Here is a 22900-nt window from a genome sequence, read left to right on the forward strand (position 1 = left end):
CTGTGTGTGTAGGGTCAGGGTGGGGGGAGACAGGCAGAACAGGCTGTGTGTGTAGGGTCAGGGTGAGGGGAGACAGGCAGAACAGGCTGTGTGTGTAGGGTCAGGGTGAGGGGAGACAGGCAGAACAGGCTGTGTGTGTAGGGTCAGGGTGGGGGGAGACAGGCAGAACAGGCTGTGTGTGTAGGGTCAGGGTGAGGGGAGACAGGCAGAACAGGCTGTGTGTGTAGGGTCAGGGTGAGGGGAGACAGGCAGAACAGGCTGTGTGTGTAGGGTCAGGGTGGTGGGAGACAGGCAGAACAGGCTGTGTGTGTAGGGTCAGGGTGGGGGGACGGTTGTCTATATTAGTTATGGTGTTGAGAGGCAGAACTGAGCCCATAAAGCATGATTTACCATGCTGTTCATACAGCTGAGTGACAATTACAGAACACAATCAATCTGGGTCCAACCTTGCTTCTCTAGTAAGTCCCAGACAACAACCCATAGGGCAGGAGCCCATCTCCTGTTTATGTAGGCTAGTGTGAGGCAGCTTGTACAAGTGCACACCCTGGACAGGATGCTAGTCTGGGTCTTACCCCCAATCCATCTCCTTCATGTTGAGTGCCAAGCAGAGGCATCACATCCCCCATTTTTTGAGTCTTCGGTATGACTTGACCCGGGATCGAATCCCGGCCCCAACCTTCCAATTGAGCCTCAATGTTAACTCAACAGTCAGTGGGCGAAAAAAGAACACAGTCTGGGACTAAGCCCAAACACACTACCACCATGCAGACAGGTGTCTGCTACCTGCTCTTACTGAGACAGGGGGGAAAGAGACTAGTAAAACAGGTAGGAAGACCAGAGTGGCTTTGGGTGAAGCTAACTGTTCATCAGTAACACCAAACCATCCCATATGAGTCAGTCAGGGGTTTAGACTAGAGAAACAGCCCACTAGACACTAGAGCAAGAGGGATTGTGTTATGGAGATACGCCTCTGTAGGGGCCCTTTTAGTTTTAAGGAACTCAGTCCAGCTTTCACTTAACCTTGAAAGTTGGAATAGTAGAATGCACAACGTGCAATTTCAAAATTAGGAAGTGCATGATCAGTTTTCCTCATGTCAGCCATTGCATACCCTAGAGAGCTATCTAGAACTTGTCAGAAATGTCCAGATCAACTGGCCCAGCAAAAAACATTTTGATAGGTTTTTTAGCATATACATTTTGTTGTAATGCTTGAGTCAAGTACAGAATTGCAAGAAAATGAGCTTTAAAACTGCAAAATGTTCTCTGCGCCCCATGACAAAATGTGTAGAATGGCGGGAAATAAGCTTTAAACCTGCTAAATTCTCTCCACCAACAAGAGGGCTGTGAACAGCTTGTGTCATGAACAGTGCTTGTGCCCATAGAAATAGACGTGGGGCGTGAGATGTTCGCCAATGCTGGAAGGTGGGCCTGAGAGAAAAAGATTGGGAACCCCTGCTCTATAGGGCTGGAGCAGGACAGGGTCTGGGAGGCAGGCAACGGGAGGCTGTAGCTGAGCCAGGGCTAGAGACAGCAGCCAGCTAGAGAGAGACCGGGCTGGGCTATGGCAGGGGCAAGCAAGGGCCAGGGAGAGGTAGTGTGTGTGTGTGTGTGGGCAATTCCACGATAACACAATTGTGCTGACTATACTCTACTGTAATGAAATGTGCTATCCAAACTTCTGAACCAATCATTGGGCCAAATGAAGGCCGGTCCCGACGCCTGCAGACTGACCAAACATCCATGGACGTCCGGTGTCAGTAAGAGCTGGGTGACATTCATTGGAAAGAGAGAAGAAAGGGAGGGGTTGTCCAGACGACAGAAGGAGAAAGTAAACAGTCATCAGCTGAACATAACAGTATGTCAGTAGAAGGGAGGACAGTAGTACTGAACATAACAGTATGTTAGTAGAAGGGAGGACAGTAGTACTGAACATAACAGTATGTCAGTAGAAGGGAGGACAGTAGTACTGAACATAACAGTATGTTAGTAGAAGGGAGGATAGTAGTACTGAACATAACAGTATGTTAGTAGAAGGGAAGACAGTAGTACTGAACATAACAGTATGTCAGTAGAAGGGAGGACAGTAGTACTGAACATAACAGTATGTTAGTAGAAGGGAGTACAGTAGTACTGAACATAACAGTATGTTAGTAGAAGGGAGGACAGTAGTACTGAACATAACAGTATGTTAGTAGAAGGGAGGACAGTAGTACTGAACATAACAGTATGTCAGTAGAAGGGAGGACAGTAGTACTGAACATAACAGTATGTTAGTAGAAGGGAGGACAGTAGTACTGAACATAACAGTATGTTAGTAGAAGGGAGGACAGTAGTACTGAACATAACAGTATGTTAGTAGAAGGGAGGACAGTAGTACTGAACATAACAGTATGTTAGTAGAAGGGAGGACAGTAGTACTGAACATAACAGTATGTCAGTAGAAGGGAGGACAGTAGTACTGAACATAACAGTATGTCAGTAGAAGGGAGGACAGTAGTACTGAACATAACAGTATGTCAGTATAAGGGAGGACAGTAGCAGGAGGCCCAACTGTTAGTGAATACTATGATTTCCCATTGTAGCGAAGTCAATTGCAGAAATTCAGCTACCAATTTTAAAAAAAATGTTGTTACCAATTTGGTAACAGAATATTGAGTTTTAATCAATAATTAATAAACAAACAAAAAAAAATCAGGTGCAGGCAACTACATTCAGCCAAGGGCTGATTTATGTCAGAGCAGATGGTGGAACATAATTCTAATCATTTGTACACTGCAAATTGAACCCCCTAAAAATGAAGTAAAGGCCAACAATAGATTGTATTTGAAAATAACAATCATTTCATAGCTTGATTACATTGAGACACGATCACATATGATGAAAAAAAAAAACTTGTGAAAACGTGTGTGTATATAAATTATTACTAAAAACACGTGTGTGTATATAAATTATTACTAAAAACACATTACTAAAAACACGTGTGTGTGTGTGTGTGTGTATATAAATTGTTACTAAAAACACATTGCTAAAAACACGTGTGTGTGTGTGTGTGTGTGTATATATAAATTATTACTAAAAACACGTGTGTGTGTGTGTGTGTGTATATAAATTATTACTAAAAACACGTGTGTGTGTGTGTGTATATAAATTATTACTAAAAACACATTACTAAAAACGTGTGTGTGTGTGTGTGTGTATATATAAATTATTACTAAAAACACGTGTGTGTGTGTGTGTATATAAATTATTACTAAAACACGTGTGTGTGTGTGTATATAAATGACTACTAAAAACACATTACAAAAAACACCGCCTGTTGCCGACCCCTACTATAATGAATAGGTCTACCTTTACTTGTTACTTCTGTGAACTTTCATTACCTCCGTCCTCATGAAGGAGAGAAATCTGAAAATATCTTCAAGATATGGGTTTTGGGAAATGTTTCCTAAACTTATAGAAGGCAAATATTTTCTCCACAATGAAATAAAAGTGTTGATATTTGTTGGCAGGGGTCTTGCCTTTTTGTGTTCTGATGTATTTCTAATAGCTAAGACCCATTTTCCATCTGTTTGACAAGAAATGAAAGCCTTTGTTCATTCCAATTTTTCAGGATGGAAAATTGTTTAAAAATATATGTCTTCATTTATTTGTATCTTTCATTTGACACCCAGTTTGACATGCACCTAGGAACCTCACGTTGGTGCTCATTGGTTCTTTTACATGGAAATGATCATATACCTGCATGAGTACGTGCACCATGCATGTGTGTGTGGGGGAGCTAGCGTGTGGTTGAGGGGTGAAAGTGGGGGCCAGAGAGAACCAGAGCTAAAGAGCCAAACGCTCAGCTGAGGCAGGAATAGGGCTGGAGCCAAGGCAAGGGGCCAGGAGAGGAGGGAGGGGGCTGGGAACGAGAGGAGGCTGGGAATGAGAGGAGGTTGGGGCAGAACCAGGGCCAGGGGCCCCAAGCTCCAGATTTAGTCAGCTGTTCTACTGGCCAGCTGCTGGAAGGAGAGGGGCGGATGGAGAGAGAGGGGAAGGAGAGAGGATGGAAAGAGGTGATAGTCAGAGGGGAGAGAGAAAGAGAGAGAAAAAGAGAGGTTTGGAAGCGGGACAGTGGAAAACCCATTAGAGGCCTGTGAGAGAGAGAGAAAAGACAGAGACTGACTGACAGAGTGGGTGGTTAAGGTTCACTGTGTTTGCGACAACTCTTCCTCTTTCACTCCTCTTCCTTCCCTCCCACTCAACAAGCCTCTCCCTCCATCCAACCCTTCCTCCCTGCTGTATTCTCTACCTCCCTACCAGTTGTGGCTCTGCAGCAGTAAAGCTATTCATTAGGCCTGGAGTCATGGCACACTGAGCTCCCTAACAGGTGGAGAGAGAGAGAGTTGAAAGGGTGTGTAATTAAGGCAGAGCAGCACGTATACCAGCCTTGTTTCTAGAAAAGTGTTGAGATGAGATTTGAAGACGAGGGAGAGTGGGTGAGGTTTTGCCACAGGACACGCTGCTGCTGGGAGAAAATCACTTTCCAGGCTATTATATATCCATTCAGATGAGCAAGTCACTCTGTGATAAAAGCATTTGTCTATGTGTTCAATTGAGTCAGCAGTTTTGAGCTGCTGCAGGTGGACAGTCATAACTACACACTGCATAACAATGAGCTGCAGGTGGACAGTCATAACTACACGCTGCATAACAATGAGATAAGAGGCTTTAGTGAGGGAAATAGTGCATGAGGGAAGAACACCCCCCCCCCCTCCCCTTGATTGGCATATGCAGAGGGTGCACACAGACCCTCTTCCTTCTCCTTCACAAACTAACCCCTCCTCCCCTTCACAAACTAAGCCCTCCACCTCTCCTCCCACTCCATCCCTCTCTCTATCCCCTTTCCTTTCCACCCCCCTTCCTCCACAAATAAACCCCTCGTCTCCCAGCCCCTCTCCCCATCGCTCCCCTGGTCCTCTTCTCTCCCCCTCTCTCTATGTGGGGGTTGATGGCGGAGGGAGAGTGTGGAATATAGATCATTGGGAGATGGATGGTGGACGAAGAGCTCCGCTCGATCCCGCAGGTCCCAGACCAGAGATGAACTAAATATTAGCTGACACAAACAGAGGGGACAGACACAGCTGCTGCTACTGCTGCTGCCTGTAGGACTATGGAGAATGCTTTTATCCTCCATATTCACTGGAGAGAGACACACACATGCAAACGCAACACACACCGGCAGACACATACAATACACAGAGACACATTAACCACAAAGTGCACACACCAGGGGCACCCTGGGAAAACCAAGCTGGTAATCACATTCTCTCCTCCCCCTCCCGGCCAGGGCAAATGGAGGGAATGAAAAAAGGAATAAATCTTTATTAGGAGACATGTCCCTACTCTATCGATCGACTGCTCCCTCCCTCCCCTCTCTCTCTCTCTCTCTCTGCTTTCTTTTTATAGGCGTGTCTGCCATCCATCCAGTCCAATAGACTCTGACTGTAAGTCAGAGAGAAGGCCATTACCCATCACTCCCTGGATTACACGTGTCTCAGTACAGAGCCCTGCTGAGGCTGGGAGGACGGCCTGACTGGGTTCTGCTGCTTCGGGGAACATGCAGGCCAGAATGGGCCACATCAGAAAGACACAGCCCACATCTAGATACATGCATCAATTATGCTAATCCAGCACTCCAAATGGTAGCCTGTAACTAATATGGCCACTGGTGTCCCCCACTTCCCACCACTGAATGTTGCTTTGGATAGAAATGGTGTGGTTCAGAGAGCATAGAGCCCCAGGTCAGGTCTGGCTCATGGTACTAGAGCAGAGTTTCCTGTGGGAGCCTCACGGACACAGGAAGTAGAAAGGCCTACAGTGTATTTCCATTCTAGATGGATGAGCGTAAATAAGATATGAGCTTCTATTAACATTACAGGAGGGTATCTAGCTCTGACTTTGCTGATCGCTACTTTGAGGAAAATGTATTTACTATAACTGTGATATGTGCATCTCCTAAATGACTCAAATGTAAATGGATAAAAATATGAGCTTCTATTAACATGCTTACCGGAGGGAAACTGGAAGACATGAGCTTCTATTAACAGCTCTTCTGCCAGTTAGGATGTGTTTATTAGAAAACAGTCATGTGACTGTGAGCAGTACCTGGAGTGGAATGACACAGCTGGGGACAGTCTGACCTTTGACCTAGTCCACGAGGGGTCAAGTAATAAGGTCAGACTGAGGCCAGCTCTGTGGAGGAGGAGAGTGAGTGAATACTTCCACCCCTTGAGGAGTGTGTGTGTGAGGGGTCATCGCCAGGTAAACTGTTCATTCTGAGGGGCCAAACAAAAAAGGTGCCAAAAAAATAAATAAATAATAACTTGCCTGGCGCCCCAAGGCTATGAGACAAGTGTGTGTGTGTGAATGGAAACAAGATAGGATGAGTACAAAGATTGACAGGAATGCCATCCACCCTCACACACACACACACACACACACACACACGGCCATATCTACAATTTTGCCTACCTTTAACAACATACCAAATTATTTCAGATTTGCATTTAATTTTCCAAACACAACAGTAACTGTTGAGCCGTAAACAACCCAAACCAGTTGTGGTTAAGATAGGGACAGGAAGCAACCTTCACACCACCCAGCCCTCCAGTGGCCCCGGTGGTCGCTTACCATGTTTGTTTTTGGGCAGATAGAGATGTTTGTTCTCAAATCAGTAACGACAGCAGGTAGGATAACCATCAACCCCTTCACTCCAGGCTTACAGACTGAGGCACGGGTGGGGGCCCGAACGCACACACACACATACAGGATCCAGGCAGTATGGGGACAGGGACCAGTTTATCAGGTGCTGTGGAGCTGAAAATACAGATGACTCTCATGCGCACACACACACACACACACATCCACACCTTTCAGATGCGGCCTTTGGGCTGATTCAACGCTCTTCAGCTTCTGGGTGTGTTAGTGAAGAACCAGATGTTGACCACACAACAGAGAAGCACTGTTCTATGGTCATAATGATCACACACACACACACACACGCACGCACACACACACACGACTGGATAACCTCCCAGTCAGCATTGGCTTGGAGAGCTTAGTGCTTATTTCAGCAGCAGCACATTGGTGCAAAGAGGAATTAATTATCAAGAAAAAGATAGCGCTGAATGCTGAGCTTGGCATTCCTCTGCTGTTATTATTGCCAAATCGAAAGAAAAGAGGACTGGTAATAAAAGTAATGAAATGGATAACATTTAATGGGGTCTTGTCATTGGTGCAATAGCCATGTCTCCTTTCTCTTTGTTCCCTCCCTCTCTCCTCTGGTTTGAGAGGAGAGCATATGAGTGCCATTCTGGTAAAGACAGGATTCTTGGAAAGAGTCATGACACAACCCAGCCACGGGCCGGGACTGGAGACAGGAAAACACCACAGGCTGGGGCTGAAGACTGAGGCTGGAGAATGGGCTGGAAACTGGAACTGGAGAAGGGGCTAGAGACTGGAGAAGGGGGCTGGAAACTGGAACTGGAGAAGGGGGCTGGAAACTGGAACTGGAGAAGGGGGCTGGAGACTGGAGAAGGGGGCTAGAGACTGGAGAAGGGGGCTGGAAACTGGAACTGGAGAAGGGGGCTAGAGACTGGAGAAGGGGGCTGGAAACTGGAGAAGGGGGCTGGAAACTGGAACTGGAGAAGGGGGCTGGAGACTGGAGAAGGGGCTGGAAACTGGAACTGGAGAAGGGGGCTGGAGACTGGAGAAGGGGGCTGGAGACTGGAGAAGGGGGCTGGAGACTGGAGAAGGGGCTGGAAACTGGAACTGGAGAAGGGGGCTGGAGACTGGAGAAGGGGGCTAGAGACTGGAGGTTAAGGCTGGGTCTGGAAGATGCATAATAGTTGGGCCTGGGGCTATAGGGTGAGGAGCTGAGGGCTGGAACATGGAAGGTGGAGAGGGGAACAGGGGCTGAGGACTGGAAGGTGGAGAGGGGAACAGGGGCTGAGGACTGGAAGGTGGGGAGGGGAACAGGGGCTGAGGACTGGAAGGTGGAGAGGGGAACAGGGGCTGAGGACTGGAAGGTGGGGAGGGGAACAGGGGCTGAGGACTGGAAGGTGGGGAGGGGAACAGGGGCTGAGGACTGGAAGGTGGAGAGGGGAACAGGGGCTGGAAGGTGGAGAGGGGAACAGGGGCTGAGGACTGGAAGGTGGGGAGGGGAACAGGGGCTGAGGACTGGAAGGTGGAGAGGGGAACAGGGGCTGAGGACTGGAAGGTGGAGAGGGGAACAGGGGCTGAGGACTGGAAGGTGGGGAGGGGAACAGGGGCTGAGGGCTGGAAGGTGGAGAGGGGAACAGGGGCTGAGGACTGGAAGGTGGGGAGGGGAACAGGGGCTGAGGACTGGAAGGTGGGGAGGGGAACAGGGGCTGAGGACTGGAAGGTGGGGAGGGGAACAGGGGCTGAGGACTGGAAGGTGGAGAGGGGAACAGGGGCTGAGGACTGGAAGGTGGAGAGGGGAACAGGGGCTGAGGACTGGAAGGTGGGGAGGGGAACAGGGGCTGAGGACTGGAAGGTGGAGAGGGGAACAGGGGCTGAGGACTGGAAGGTGGAGAGGGGAACAGGGGCTGAGGACTGGAAGGTGGAGAGGGGAACAGGGGCTGAGGACTGGAAGGTGGGGAGGGGAACAGGGGCTGAGGACTGGAAGGTGGAGAGGGGAACAGGGGCTGAGGACTGGAAGGTGGAGAGGGGAACAGGGGCTGAGGACTGGAAGGTGGAGAGGGAACAGGGGCTGAGGACTGGAAGGTGGGGAGGGGAACAGGGGCTGAGGACTGGAAGGTGGAGAGGGGAACAGGGGCTGAGGACTGGAAGGTGGAGAGGGGAACAGGGGCTGAGGGCTGGAAGGTGGGGAGGGGAACAGGGGCTGAGGACTGGAAGGTGGAGAGGGGAACAGGGGCTGAGGACTGGAAGGTGGAGAGGGGAACAGGGGCTGAGGACTGGAAGGTGGAGAGGGGAACAGGAGCTGAGGACTGGAAGGTGGGGAGGGGAACAGGGGCTGAGGACTGGAAGGTGGGGAGGGGAACAGGGGCTGAGGACTGGAAGGTGGAGAGGGGAACAGGGGCTGAGGACTGGAAGGTGGGGAGGGGAACAGGGGCTGAGGACTGGAAGGTGGAGAGGGGAACAGGGGCTGAGGACTGGAAGGTGGGGAGGGGAACAGGGGCTGAGGACTGGAAGGTGGGGAGGGGAACAGGGGCTGAGGGCTGGAAGGTGGGGAGGGGAACAGGGGCTGAGGACTGGAAGGTGGGGAGGGGAACAGGGGCTGAGGACTGGAAGGTGGAGAGGGGAACAGGGGCTGAGGACTGGAAGGTGGGGAGGGGAACAGGGGCTGAGGGCTGGAAGGTGGAGAGGGGAACAGGGGCTGAGGACTGGAAGGTGGGGAGGGGAACAGGGGCTGAGGACTGGAAAGAAATAATAACAACAATAATAATAATAATAATAAATAATAATAGCCATTTAGCAGACGCTTTTATCCATAGCGATTTACAGTCATGTGTGCATCCATTTTACTGGAAGTTGGGGAGGGGAATATGAGCTGGGAACTGGAAGCTGGAATACAGCTGAAGTATCCCTGAGCTTCTTCAGAACGAGGCTACACCCTTTGTGTATCCTCTGCCTATCTTTAAGCTCCCACCTCGGTTAATGTGTTTCCATGACAAAGCAGCTGAAACGAAGCCCATCTTGTATCCAGTCAGCCATACCAATGAAGGTGAGTGGTAGGATACCGGTTTTCCCTAAAACACTCCTTACCCTTTGATTGTGCTCCTAAAGATGATGGATAAATGAAGATGGTAAACGGCCTGAGTGAACTAATGAAAAAAAATGGTGCGTTCAGGTCTACTTAACTGTGTGTGTATCCCATAGACAACAATGCTATAGCAGCTGGGTCTGGTCTACTTAACTGTGTGTGTATCCCATAGACAACAATGCTATAGCAGCTGGGTCTGGTCTACTTAACTGTGTGTGTATCCCATAGACAACAATGCTATAGCAGCTGGGTCTGGTCTACTTAACTGTGTGTGTATCCCATAGACAACAATGCTATAGCAGCTGGGTCTGGTCTACTTAACTGTGTGTGTATCCCATAGACAACAATGCTATAGCAGCTGGGTCTGGTCTACTTAACTGTGTGTGTATCCCATAGACAACAATGCTATAGCAGCTGGGTCTGGTCTACTTAACTGTGTGTGTATCCCATAGACAACAATGCTATAGCAGCTGGGTCTGGTCTACTTAACTGTGTGTGTATCCCATAGACAACAATGCTATAGCAGCTGGGTCTGGTCTACTTAACTGTGTGTGTATCCCATAGACAACAATGCTATAGCAGCTGGGTCTGGTCTACTTAACTGTGTGTGTATCCCATAGACAACAATGCTATAGCAGCTGGGTCTGGTCTACTTAACTGTGTGTGTATCCCATAGACAACAATGCTATAGCAGCTGGGTCTGGTCTACTTAACTGTGTGTGTATCCCATAGACAACAATGCTATAGCAGCTGGGTCTGGTCTACTTAACTGTGTGTGTATCCCATAGACAACAATGCTATAGCAGCTGGGTCTGGTCTACTTAACTGTGTGTGTATCCCATAGACAACAATGCTATAGCAGCTGGGTCTGGTCTACTTAACTGTGTGTGTATCCCATAGACAACAATGCTATAGCAGCTGGGTCTGGTCTACTTAACTGTGTGTGTATCCCATAGACAACAATGCTATAGCAGCTGGGTCTGGTCTACTTAACTGTGTGTGTATCCCATAGACAACAATGCTATAGCAGCTGGGTCTGGTCTACTTAACTGTGTGTGTATCCCATAGACAACAATGCTATAGCAGCTGGGTCTGGTCTACTTAACTGTGTGTGTATCCCATAGACAACAATGCTATAGCAGCTGGGTCTGGTCTACTTAACTGTGTGTGTATCCCATAGACAACAATGCTATAGCAGCTGGGTCTGGTCTACTTAACTGTGTGTGTATCCCATAGACAACAATGCTATAGCAGCTGGGTCTGGTCTACTTAACTGTGTGTGTATCCCATAGACAACAATGCTATAGCAGCTGGGTCTGGTCTACTTAACTGTGTGTGTATCCCATAGACAACAATACTATAGCAGCTGGGTCTGGTCTACTTAACTGTGTGTGTATCCCATAGACAACAATGCTATAGCAGCTGGGTCTGGTCTACTTAACTGTGTGTGTATCCCATAGACAACAATACTATAGCAGCTGGGTCTGGTCTACTTAACTGTGTGTGTATCCCATAGACAACAATGCTATAGCAGCTGGGTCTGGTCTACTTAACTGTGTGTGTATCCCATAGACAACAATACTATAGCAGCTGGGTCTGGTCTACTTAACTGTGTGTGTATCCCATAGACAACAATACTATAGCAGCTGGGTCTGGTCTACTTAACTGTGTGTGTATCCCATAGACAACAATACTATAGCAGCTGGGTCTGGTCTACTTAACTGTGTGTGTATCCCATAGACAACAATACTATAGCAGCTGGGTCTGGTCTACTTAACTGTGTGTGTATCCCATAGACAACAATGCTATAGCAGCTGGGTCTGGTCTACTTAACTGTGTGTGTATCCCATAGACAACAATGCTATAGCAGCTGGGTCTGGTCTACTTAACTGTGTGTGTATCCCATAGACAACAATGCTATAGCAGCTGGGTCTGGTCTACTTAACTGTGTGTGTATCCCATAGACAACAATACTATAGCAGCTGGGTCTGGTCTACTTAACTGTGTGTGTATCCCATAGACAACAATGCTATAGCAGCTGGGTCTGGTCTACTTAACTGTGTGTGTATCCCATAGACAACAATGCTATAGCAGCTGGGTCTGGTCTACTTAACTGTGTGTGTATCCCATAGACAACAATGCTATAGCAGCTGGGTCTGGTCTACTTAACTGTGTGTGTATCCCATAGACAACAATACTATAGCAGCTGGGTCTGGTCTACTTAACTGTGTGTGTATCCCATAGACAACAATACTATAGCAGCTGGGTCTGGTCTACTTAACTGTGTGTGTATCCCATAGACAACAATACTATAGCAGCTGGGTCTGGTCTACTTAACTGTGTGTGTATCCCATAGACAACAATACTATAGCAGCTGGGTCTGGTCTACTTAACTGTGTGTGTATCCCATAGACAACAATGCTATAGCAGCTGGGTCTGGTCTACTTAACTGTGTGTGTATCCCATAGACAACAATGCTATAGCAGCTGGGTCTGGTCTACTTAACTGTGTGTGTATCCCATAGACAACAATGCTATAGCAGCTGGGTCTGGTCTACTTAACTGTGTGTGTATCCCATAGACAACAATACTATAGCAGCTGGGTCTGGTCTACTTAACTGTGTGTGTATCCCATAGACAACAATGCTATAGCAGCTGGGTCTGGTCTACTTAACTGTGTGTGTATCCCATAGACAACAATGCTATAGCAGCTGGGTCTGGTCTACTTAACTGTGTGTGTATCCCATAGACAACAATGCTATAGCAGCTGGGTCTGGTCTACTTAGTTCACTTCCGATTATTGAACCAGAAAAAAGAAAAGGGGGGGAATAACGAGTGTGGTGTCTCGCTTCCTCTTCCGTCTCTGGTGCTCCGGTTCCATTTGGAAAGACAGTTGTTTACACTAGCCCAGGCCCGGCCATGTTTCCATGACGATAGGATCCCAGGGTCGGTCACATGGCAAGGGGAAAAGGGAGTCTCAGGGCCCAATTAAATCACAACAAGCTAACCAGGTTACTGGGTTAAGGTAAAAAGAACACCGAGTAGGACTACTGCATGTCTGAAAGGTTACGTGCTTCACTTTATTTTCTTTTTCACACAGTAAAATACAGCAGCAATGTTTAAATGCCTTCCAAGTGTCCTTTAAAGTTGCTGTCCAGCATTTCTAGATGTCTATGAAATATGACCTCTAATTACAATATGAGTGAAATGATTTTCCTTCCAATTATTTTTTATTAAATATGTTAAAAAGCAGCTTTTCTGTGTTGGAATGGTGTTGGCGTACCTTAACAGAATGGTGTTGGCGTACCTTAACAGAATGGTGTTGGCGTACCTTAACAGAATGGTGTTGGCGTACCTTAACAGAATGGTGTTGGCGTACCTTAACAGAATGGTGTTGGCGTACCTTAACAGAATGGTGTTGGCGTACCTTAACAGAATGGTGTTGGCGTACCTTAACAGAATGGTGTTGGCGTACCTTAACAGAATGGTGTTGGCGTACAACGGTCATTAAAAATATTCATGCGAGTAGACCGCTGATTGGCCAGCTGATCCTCCTCAGCAAGATGGCATCAGATACAAGTTTGAGGTGGGGGTTTGTGGGTTGTCTCCAATGTATGCTTTGGCCACAAATATGAGTATAGGATGAGTCAACAACATTATTTGGGTATGAGTTAACAGAATATTTCACTGAACAGTTAGCATACTTTAAGAAGTGGCCATGAAAGATATACATCTAAACAACCCTTAGGTCCAGTGGTTGTTTTAAAAGAAACTGTGCTCAGATAACCTGAAAAAATAATGGAGTCAACCATAAGGAAATAAAGGCTCCTCTACAACAGGAGAGTGTAGAGGCCTAGAGCTTTCTGCTTGCTTAGAGCCCAAATGGAGCCACAGAGAGACTCAAAGACAACATGGTCATGCAAGATTTAAGTTCCAGATCATAAATCATGCACTTCTGTGAACTAAATACCTTTCATTCAATCAATGGAGAATAAACTGGAGGAGCTCCATCTTATCAACAGGACCTGAAAAACTGTAATATCCTATGTTTCTCGGAGTCGTGGCTGAACAAGGACGAGGACAATATAACCTACATCTAGTTGTTTTTTCTATGCATTGGCAGGACAGAACAGCAGCGTTGGGTAAGCTCAAGGGGGGAGGTGTGTGTCTTTGTTAACAGCTGGTGTGCAATCTCTAATATTTAGGAAGTCTCGAGGTTCTGCTCGCCTGAGTTAGAATACCTCATGATAATCTGTAGACCATACAATTTAGAGAGAGTTTATCTAGATTTTTCATAGCAGTCTATTTACCACCACAAACCCATGCTGACACTAAGACCGCACTGAAGGAGCTGTAAAGGGCCAGAAGAAAACAGGAAAATGCTCATCCAGAGGCGGCACTCCTAGCGGCCGGTGATTTTAATGCAGGAAAACTGAAATATGTCATACCTCATTTATACCAGCACCTGGCAAATTAGAGGCAGTGTTGTTTTTTTTAAGTTAACTCTAGGTCACCTTCACTCCACACCCAGAAATGCATACAAAGCTTTCCCTTGCCCTCCACTTGGCAAATCTGACCAAAACTCTATCCTCCTCATTCCTGCTTACAAGCAAAAACTCTAACAGGAAATACCAGTGATGCACCCAATACGGAAGTTATCCAATGAAGCAGATGATAAGTTACAGGACTGTTTCACTAACACAGACTGGAATATGTTCCGGGATTCATTCGATGGCATTGAGGAGTACACCACATCAGTCACCAGCTTCATTAATAAGTGCATCGACGACAGTCCCCACATTGACCGTCCCCAAGAACACAGTGGCCTCCATCATTCTTAAATTGGAAGAAGTTTTGAACCACCAAGACCCTTCCTAGAGCAGGTCACCTGGCTAAACTGAGCAAATCGGGGAGAAGGGCCTTGGTCAGGGAGGTGAACAAGAGCCCGATGGTCACTCTTACCAAGCTCCAGAGTTCCTCTGTGGAGATGGGAGAACCTTCCAGAAGGACAACCATCTCTGCAGCATTCCACCAATCAGGCCTTTATGGTGGAGTAACCAGATGGAAGCCACTCCTCAGTAAAAGCCACATGACAGCCCGCTTGGAGTTTACCAAAATGCACCTAAAGGACTCTGGCAATGAGAAACAAGATTATCTGGTCTGATGAAACCAAGATTGAACTCTTTGACCTGAATGCCAAGCGTCACATGTGGAGGAAACCTGGCACCATCCCTACGGTGAAGCATGGTGGTGGCAGCATCATGCTGTGGGGCTGTTTTTCAGCATCAGGGACTGGGTGACAAGTCAAGATTGAGGGAAAGATGAACGGAGCAAAGTACAGAGAGATCCTTGATGAAAAGCGCTCTGGAGCAGGTTAGGACCTCAGACTGGGGCGAAGGTTCACCTTCCAACTGGACAATGACCCTAAGCACACAGCCAAGATAATGCAGGAGTGGCTTTGGGACAAGTCTCAATGTCCTTGAGTGGCCCAGCCAGAGCCTGGACTTGAACCTGATCAAACATCTCTGGAGAGACCTAAAAATAGCTGTGTTATGTTAAAATAGCGTCATGTTGTGGGTATGCTTGTACTTGTTAAGGATTCAGGAGTTTTTCAGGATAAAAAAAAAGTAACTGGAACTAAGCACAAGCAAAATCATAGAGGAAAATCTGGTTCAGTCTGCTTTTCACCAGACACTGGGAGATTAATTCACCTTTCAGCAGGACAATAACCTATAATACAAGGCCAAATCTACACTGGAGTTGCTTACCAAGAAGATGGTGAATGTTCCAGCGTGGCAGAGTCACAGTTTTGAATGAAATATTTGTGCAAAGATCTTAAGAGACTTACCCAGATAGAATCACCTTTGGCAGCGATGACAGCTCTAACATGTATCGACTCAGGAGTGTGAATACTTACGAAAATTAGATATTTTGTATTTTATTTATTTATTCTCTAAAACATGTTTTCACTTGTCATTATGTGCAGTGTGTAGACGGGCGAGGAAAAACAAAAACAATTTAATCAATTTTTGAATAAGGCTGTAACCTTACAAAATGTGGAAAAAGTCAAGGGATCTGAATACTTTCTGAAGGCACGGTATCCACCTCAATTTCCTTGTACCCCTGAACATGGTACGTCTTCCATATAGTCAAGTTATCGTTACTCATTGTGTATGTAATTACTTTCATTATCATGTGTTGTTACTTTTCTATTATTTCTCTATTTCTCTGCATTGCTGGGAAAGGCCAGTAAGTAAACCTTTCACTGTTCGTAAACAACACATGTAGACTAAGCATGTGATGGATAAAAGGTTTTCATTTGACAATGCCTGAAATGTCAAAGCAGGCCCCTGAAAATGTGGCTTTTGCTGAAGAACTGAAGCAGAGAAGTGAGGTTGTATGTGTTCTCAATACACAGGTTCAATGACACTGTCTTAGTCACAGGCAGAGACATTTAAACCCACGAACCCGTACGCCAACTCTCGTCCTCTCATGCACGTGAGTAGTAACCCTAAACCTAGCCAAACTCTGCTAACCTAACAAAAATGTCACATAATGTCGTCATAATTAAAGCAGAAACTCTTCTGAACTATTAAGCATGCGTACGCCTTAAGAGGTCACTGTTGTTTTTTCACCTGCTAATGAGGCTAGTCCTCTCCCTCTCCTTTCCCCCCCTTCCTCCATCTTTCTCTCTGGAGCGATTTACACCATGCTGTGCCCATGACATAGTACCCAACGTTCAGCTCACTGCTGCTGATAAATAAAGGTGATTTATAGGCGATATGAAGTCAATATGAAGGCCTAAAGTGGGATGAAATACAAACTGATGGCACTACTGCTTGCACACTCATTATCGGCGGATAAATGCTTAAGACATGGTTTACCAGGAGGCACACACGTGCACACAGCAAAAGCATGGAGTCAACTCCTTTCAGATAACTGCAACATGATGAAATAATCCATAGCTCATAATTAGGGCCAGGAGTTTTGGGGCACTTTGAGGCACTGTGCTTTTACCGATTTTCCAGCATTGTCCACTAGTGTTGCTGCAGGTAGGAATTCCTAGGAAATATTCTGTAATTGACACAAGTGGCCTCCAATCAATCAATCAATGGTTGTTTGTGTGTGTGTGTGTGTTTGGGGGGGTTTGGGCAGAGTGACAGCTGATCTTATTGCACTGATGAATGCAGGAATAATATGTCATATTATGACTATATATATATAGTGTTGTAACGATGTGCAAATAGTTACTGAGTCTGTACATAGTCAAAGCTTTCCTTAAATGATGGTATTCTGCCATATAGCATTTTTGTTTTCTCATGATTTGGTTGGGTCTAATTGTGTTGCTGTCCTGGGGCTCACTCTCTCTCTCTCTCTCTCTCCATCTTTTGCATCTCTCCCCACTATCTTTCCATCTCTTCTACCCATTCTCTCCTTATACTGCATCCCCCATCCCTCCCCCTGGTCTATTCTTCAAACTCAGCATTGATGTACAGGGAGGTGATTAATGTCTTTGAGAAACAGATAAATAATCAGGAGACCAGGGGGCTGGTAGTTGGCCTTAGGGGAGTAAATATGGAGCGTTTTATAGCTGTTCACCAGGGAGAGGGGGAGAGTACAGACTCATTCAACTATATTAGCTTTTACACACAACAACCTCTGCCTTCTCGCTCTGTTCATGTACTGTCTTTCATCGACACCCCAATAGTACACACACACACACACACACACACACACACACATATTTTGGACAAATCCTCAAGCGGTTGACAGCCCCCTCCCTCCCATGTCGCCCTGCTTTTAAGCCGTTCCTCCTGTGGCAGCCTATCCCCTGGGAGAAGATTGCATCTTTTATTTATCACTATTTTACCAGCAGAAATTCTGGGGCGAAAATTGCAATCAGCACAACAGGCCCTCCTCCTGCTGTGGGTTCACCTGTCATCCTCCCTCTCCCTGCTAGCATGCAGAATGAGACAGACAACATACAAACTCCTCTTTCCATCCATCTCCCTCTTTTACACACACCTCACCAAATCTGAACCAACACTCATTTGCTAACATGGCAGGCAGCACACAAATAAGCACTAATGCTGAGGAATCTGGTAAACAGCTAGGAGCTGGTGGAGGGATACTGTTGTGCACAACACATGATCCAAGACCCAAAGAGCTGGAGAACTACAGATCCTTCTGAAGGGAGAGAACCAGGGGAGGATGGACGGGGAAAGATCCTGCATATATAATCATGTTTGCAGATTGCATTAGAATTCAGATGAACTGGGGAGGGTAATGAAATTAAAATGCTGAAGCGTTTCCAAGGGTGGGGAGGCAGAGTGACAGCTGAGCCTATCGCACTGATGAATGCAGGAATATTATGGCTCTGGTAAAGCGAGGCCACAGCAGGCTAAATGCCTGTGTCTATTTAGACTCGATATCCCACAAATAATGCATTATGGAATAGGACGCATGACTGTGCGATATTGGCAATGGCATAGGCTACACTAGCTCGTGCCATCTCATAGCCTACTCATTTTCTCGTGCTTGGAAAAATCTCCCACGAATGCTGAAAAGCAACAGGGAAAAAACTTAAATCTCACAAAAGGTGTTTGGCAAACAAAATAGAAGCGCTGTGGCTTTAAATCGCTGTCCCTCCCAACCTTTCTAAATATGTTCCATTTATCTAGTGGTGAAAAGATACAGGGGCTTTTGTTTGGTTACCCATTGGAGGTGGACAGAAAGCTGAAAAGACACAAACGATCAGGAAAATAAGAACAAAGTGCTAAGCGTTCAAATGGGAACGGCTCAGGGCAATTTTATATGCGCACTGGGCAAAAACAAGGGGGAAACAGTTTGTTACTCTTACACCCCCCTTCACTGGAAATTACAGAATAGCATGGAATGAATGCGGGTAGAGAATGTCAATTCTCTCTCCCATATGACAGATATACCAACGTGGTTAGCTAACTGTTATTCCCCGGCCAGCATCATATTTCCCAGTAGCCGAGCGATAGATACTCACCGACTTGCAGTACGTTGTCCACCCAGCCGCCCTCCAGCAGAGTGACACCCCGTAGGAAAGGCAGCTGGGTCTCTTCATTGTTTTCCCCGCTAGTTCCACTCTCCTCTCCTCCGGCGTTGAACGACGAATACATGCAGATCTCCTTTTCGCTCCTCGGAAAGGACCAGTACACGATCCTTCTCTGGACGGGTTCTGGAATACGTTCGAACCGTTCCTCCACCCTTTGGAAGGGCCACTTCTCCGCGACTCTCCGCGCCGCTATGTCTAGCAGCGATTCGGGGTTGTGTGTTTTTCCCGATCCCCCTGGAGCGGACCCCGGACCGCCACACAGTACTCCTCCAGCCCGCTGCCCCTGCCTGCATGCCGGGTTGAAGCCGGGCCTGCAGCAGAGCCGCTTGGCCGGGGGCTGCTGGACTCGCTCCGCCATGATTGCACCGCTGTAACTTGCAGCACAGTCTCCCCGGTCATATAAACGAGATACGGAAGAGAAAAGGACACTCCGGCCGATTGTTTGCCGTACATGGAGAGACGACCCTTATTTGGAATAGTAGGCGGTTTCTTTTGGGTTCGGCGAAGTCCTTTGTGTTGTCAAATTACCCGAGATGGGTGGGAGCCTTGGTCATCCTGGGCCGATTCCAGCGCACAAGTGGTGGTAAAAAAAGGAGCTATAGGCGGATTCCCAAACGTCGGCAAATCCTTTGTGAAGCCATTCCGGAGCGAGAAGGCGGGGCCCCTGTGTGTGGTGGTGGTGGTGGTGGTGGTGGGGTGGGGGGCGAAAATACTCAAATACTGTGAAGTTTGTTAGTGTTTGAGTTTAAAGGCGGGTCTTATCGTTTCCCACAGGGGTAAAAGGGGCAAGAGTTGAAGCCGCATTTTTGGTATTGAAGAAGACATCTACAACCGTAGGCTCTCTCCTCTCAATAACATCACGAGTGACTGGGTTGTTTTCTTAGCAAGTTCAGAGGGCTCAACTGTCAGTGAGGGAGAGGGCGTGGGAGGAACGTAAGGATATGGACGGCTCGTCCATTCTCTAATCATTTTATCAATACGGGCCTTATTCAATTAACAATGGCCTCTCTCTCCCTCTTTCTGTCGAATGAACAAAAGTAAATACCAAGAATAAATTCCAACATTGCATTCTAGCTCATCAAGGACTCACACACGTTTGACAAAAGTGCCTTCATTTTCTTTTCCTGTGTTGTAAGTTAACTGGGGTACCTTTTTATGTATGCCCATATTCATAAAGGGTTTGTGAATAGAATAACGTTATAACTAGCCTATAGGCCTAGACTTTGGTATAGGCTGATAGAATAACATGCTATGTAGAAACAATAGGCTGGTTTAGAAATGGAACAATACATATTTATCCAGTTCATAGCAGCCTTCTCATCCATCTCACAGCTCAAGCACCAACATGACTGAATAAACTAAATGTTATATTACTGATTAAATAAGGAATATTCTGTTAACGACTTCCTCTTACAGACCCATTTCATATCATTTGTAAAGGCGATAAAGCTTAGGCACAGAAAGGTTCACATTCCAAGTAGGCAAATCAGAATTTGATCGAGTACAAACCTATGGCCTCTTGCATGCTGTGATTTTTATTTTATTTTCTATTTTACACATTTTCCATCACAAAAAGACATGGAAACTCATGGACTCAGTCACTGAACAGGAAAGAAAAACCTCGCCGTCTAATAATGAGCATTATTAATCCCAACTAAAAGCAAGCCCGCTGCTTGGTATGTACATTTGCCTGTCTGGTTGTCCCACATGCGTTTCAGGCTAACCCCCTCTCCTCCCCCTGTGTGCAGAAGCCTTTGAACTGCAGGTGTGACCAACCCCGATTTGGTTTCAGTACTTCCACACAGGAAGTTCAGACAGCCTGATTCTCCTTTGTTGTGTTATTCAACTTTTTTATTTTCTCATTAAATCTGACTGGTGACTGGTGACAAACTTTTGACCATCGATTCGGATTACATTTAACACTGCCTTCTATGGTTTAAACTCAAATAAACAAACACTGTTGCAGATTAAGTTACATAGGCCTGCGTTTTGAGCACTTTCCACCATTGGCCTACCCCAAACACTTGTCAAAACAGCATGGTCCCAAAATGGTTGCCTTCAAAGAAACACACTTGTAACCAGTGTTGGGGAGTAATGAACTACATGTAGTTCCACCAGTAAGTTAACTACATTTTCCAGTATCTTGGTGGTAGTTTAACTAAATTCAAATTTAGGTAGTGTTTTCAGTAGTTAATAAATGTTTTTGCCATTTAACGGTGTAGCTAACTACTGGAACTACAAACTACTTTTTTCCCCAAAATAAAATATGGGTGAAGTTGGCAATCATTTCCTTTCGCATTACATCTGCCTAATTCTCATTTGAAATTTAGTTGTGTTTAATATGCTAATTTACACATTACGTTAATATATAACCGCAAAATGATATGTTCATGCAATTTGTAATCATTGACATTTCAGATTTACGTATGATCATTTTTCAGAAAGTCATTTGGAGACAGTGAACTACTTTTTCAAAGTAACTTTACTTAAGTAAATTATATTTACCTTAAGGGTAGCATTTGTGTAGCTTAACTTCATTCAGTGTAAAGTAATTATTAGTGTGGTAAACTACCGTAGCTTCCTCAACACTGCTTGTAAAACAAGACATTCAGAATAGAGCCACAAAACTCACCTGAAAAGCTCTAGGGGTTGTTTTATACATTTCTACCTGTTCACCACTAATTAGGATCTCCTGGAAAACATGTACCAAAACTATAGTTCCTACCATGTCACACTAGGAAATGGCCGAGTTTGAGTGGTAAGGCTAAAGCAACCGACTGTAGACTAAAGTTGAGGAGTGAAGTCAGGGGAGGTGCATCTGTGACCGTCGGAAGTCTAATATGGTTTTCCAACAGACAGGACACTAATATGGTTTTCCAACAGACAGCCTTAGCATTGTCATGACGTTGGCCTGTGGGTAAGGTTTATGACCCCCCATAAATACCTTCTCCCTTCCCCTCTCTCTCTGACCCTACTGAAGGACTGGAATAGCCTGTGTTAAATATAGAGAGTCTGGGAACATCAAACAAATGGGGAAAGGAACCATCTTTTGCTAATAAAACCAGTTGGAAATATGCTTGATAACGTAATGAGTATGTATGTCAGTTCATTGTTATCTGAGACATTATGATTGATGGCAGGACAACATAAACTGTACCGGAGAAAGTATACACCCTCTAGTTATCAGAGTCACATGGAATTGTTATGCAATTGAAATGTTTGATATTGAAATTGTTTGTTAGGAGATTAAATGTAATTTAGCTTCCAAATGAGAGAATTGGGTTTTCATAGGTAAAGTGCCCTGCCGATCAGTGGCCAACCCTGTGAAGAGACATGGGGTTATAAACGATGAAACCCCTCCTTTCCCCTCTCCACTATATAAGTCTTTGACGAAAAGACATTCCGGGTTCCAGTACGAGAGGTCTGCAGCCTCGACGTTATAAGGACAGACATGTTAACTAAATCATATCAAGAACAGAACTAAGCCAACCTCGGCGTGAGCTATGGTATGAACTGGTATGAACTTTGAGCTTATTCACTACAGAAGTGATACTTCCTAGCCGTTGAGTTAGCCGCTGCTAACGTGGGCTAGGAAAGGACGGACGACGGATCCAGTCTAACAACCAGACGAAGATACCACCACCATTGACATTCTTCCACTACACAACAGGAAGATCTGTTGGCCAACCACGGCCAGCATCTACGACCAATCTACCGAAGAGCAGCTCAGAGTAAATATTTATTGCATTTTCCTTTTCCAAATGGGCGGTAATTTAGAATGCATAAGATAATGTATTTACGATAGCATAGCTGCTGTTTCTGTGTTCCTAAATCTTCCCGCTCTTTCATTCAAGCCCAACCCCCTTTTCCTTTGTGTAACCAGCCATGATACAGGCTCAGTCCACCAGGACGTTTTCTGTATGACATCATATGAATTCTGTGTATTTGTAATTCTGTGTGATTAGTTAGGTATTTAGTAAATAAATAATTAAACCCAATTTTGTATTGCTGATTCAACTTGTTAGCCAG

The 22900-nt window shown here is 45.9% G+C and overlaps 1 protein-coding gene and 1 long non-coding RNA gene across 2 annotated transcripts in view; both read right to left on the reverse strand.

The window, feature by feature from the left end:
• Window positions 1-19361, reverse strand: part of LOC115200409 (zinc finger SWIM domain-containing protein 6) — a gene marked incomplete in the record, with an annotated part of 70223 nt that extends 50862 nt beyond the window's left edge. The window contains 1 exon segment of the mRNA XM_029763471.1: window positions 18803-19361. Coding sequence (XP_029619331.1) covers window positions 18803-19229 — 427 coding nt within the window.
• On the reverse strand, window positions 12632-13363 carry LOC115200410 (uncharacterized). The gene is made up of 2 exons (XR_003879512.1): window positions 13118-13363; window positions 12632-13069 (listed from the first exon to the last, which is right to left on the reverse strand). It is a non-coding gene; the product is annotated as an uncharacterized LOC115200410 (long non-coding RNA).
• Window positions 19362-22900: the final 3539 nt, after the last annotated feature.

Source organism: Salmo trutta, chromosome 9 (genome assembly GCF_901001165.1).
Source record: "Salmo trutta chromosome 9, fSalTru1.1, whole genome shotgun sequence".
In the NCBI taxonomy this organism is placed as follows: domain Eukaryota; kingdom Metazoa; phylum Chordata; class Actinopteri; order Salmoniformes; family Salmonidae; genus Salmo; species Salmo trutta.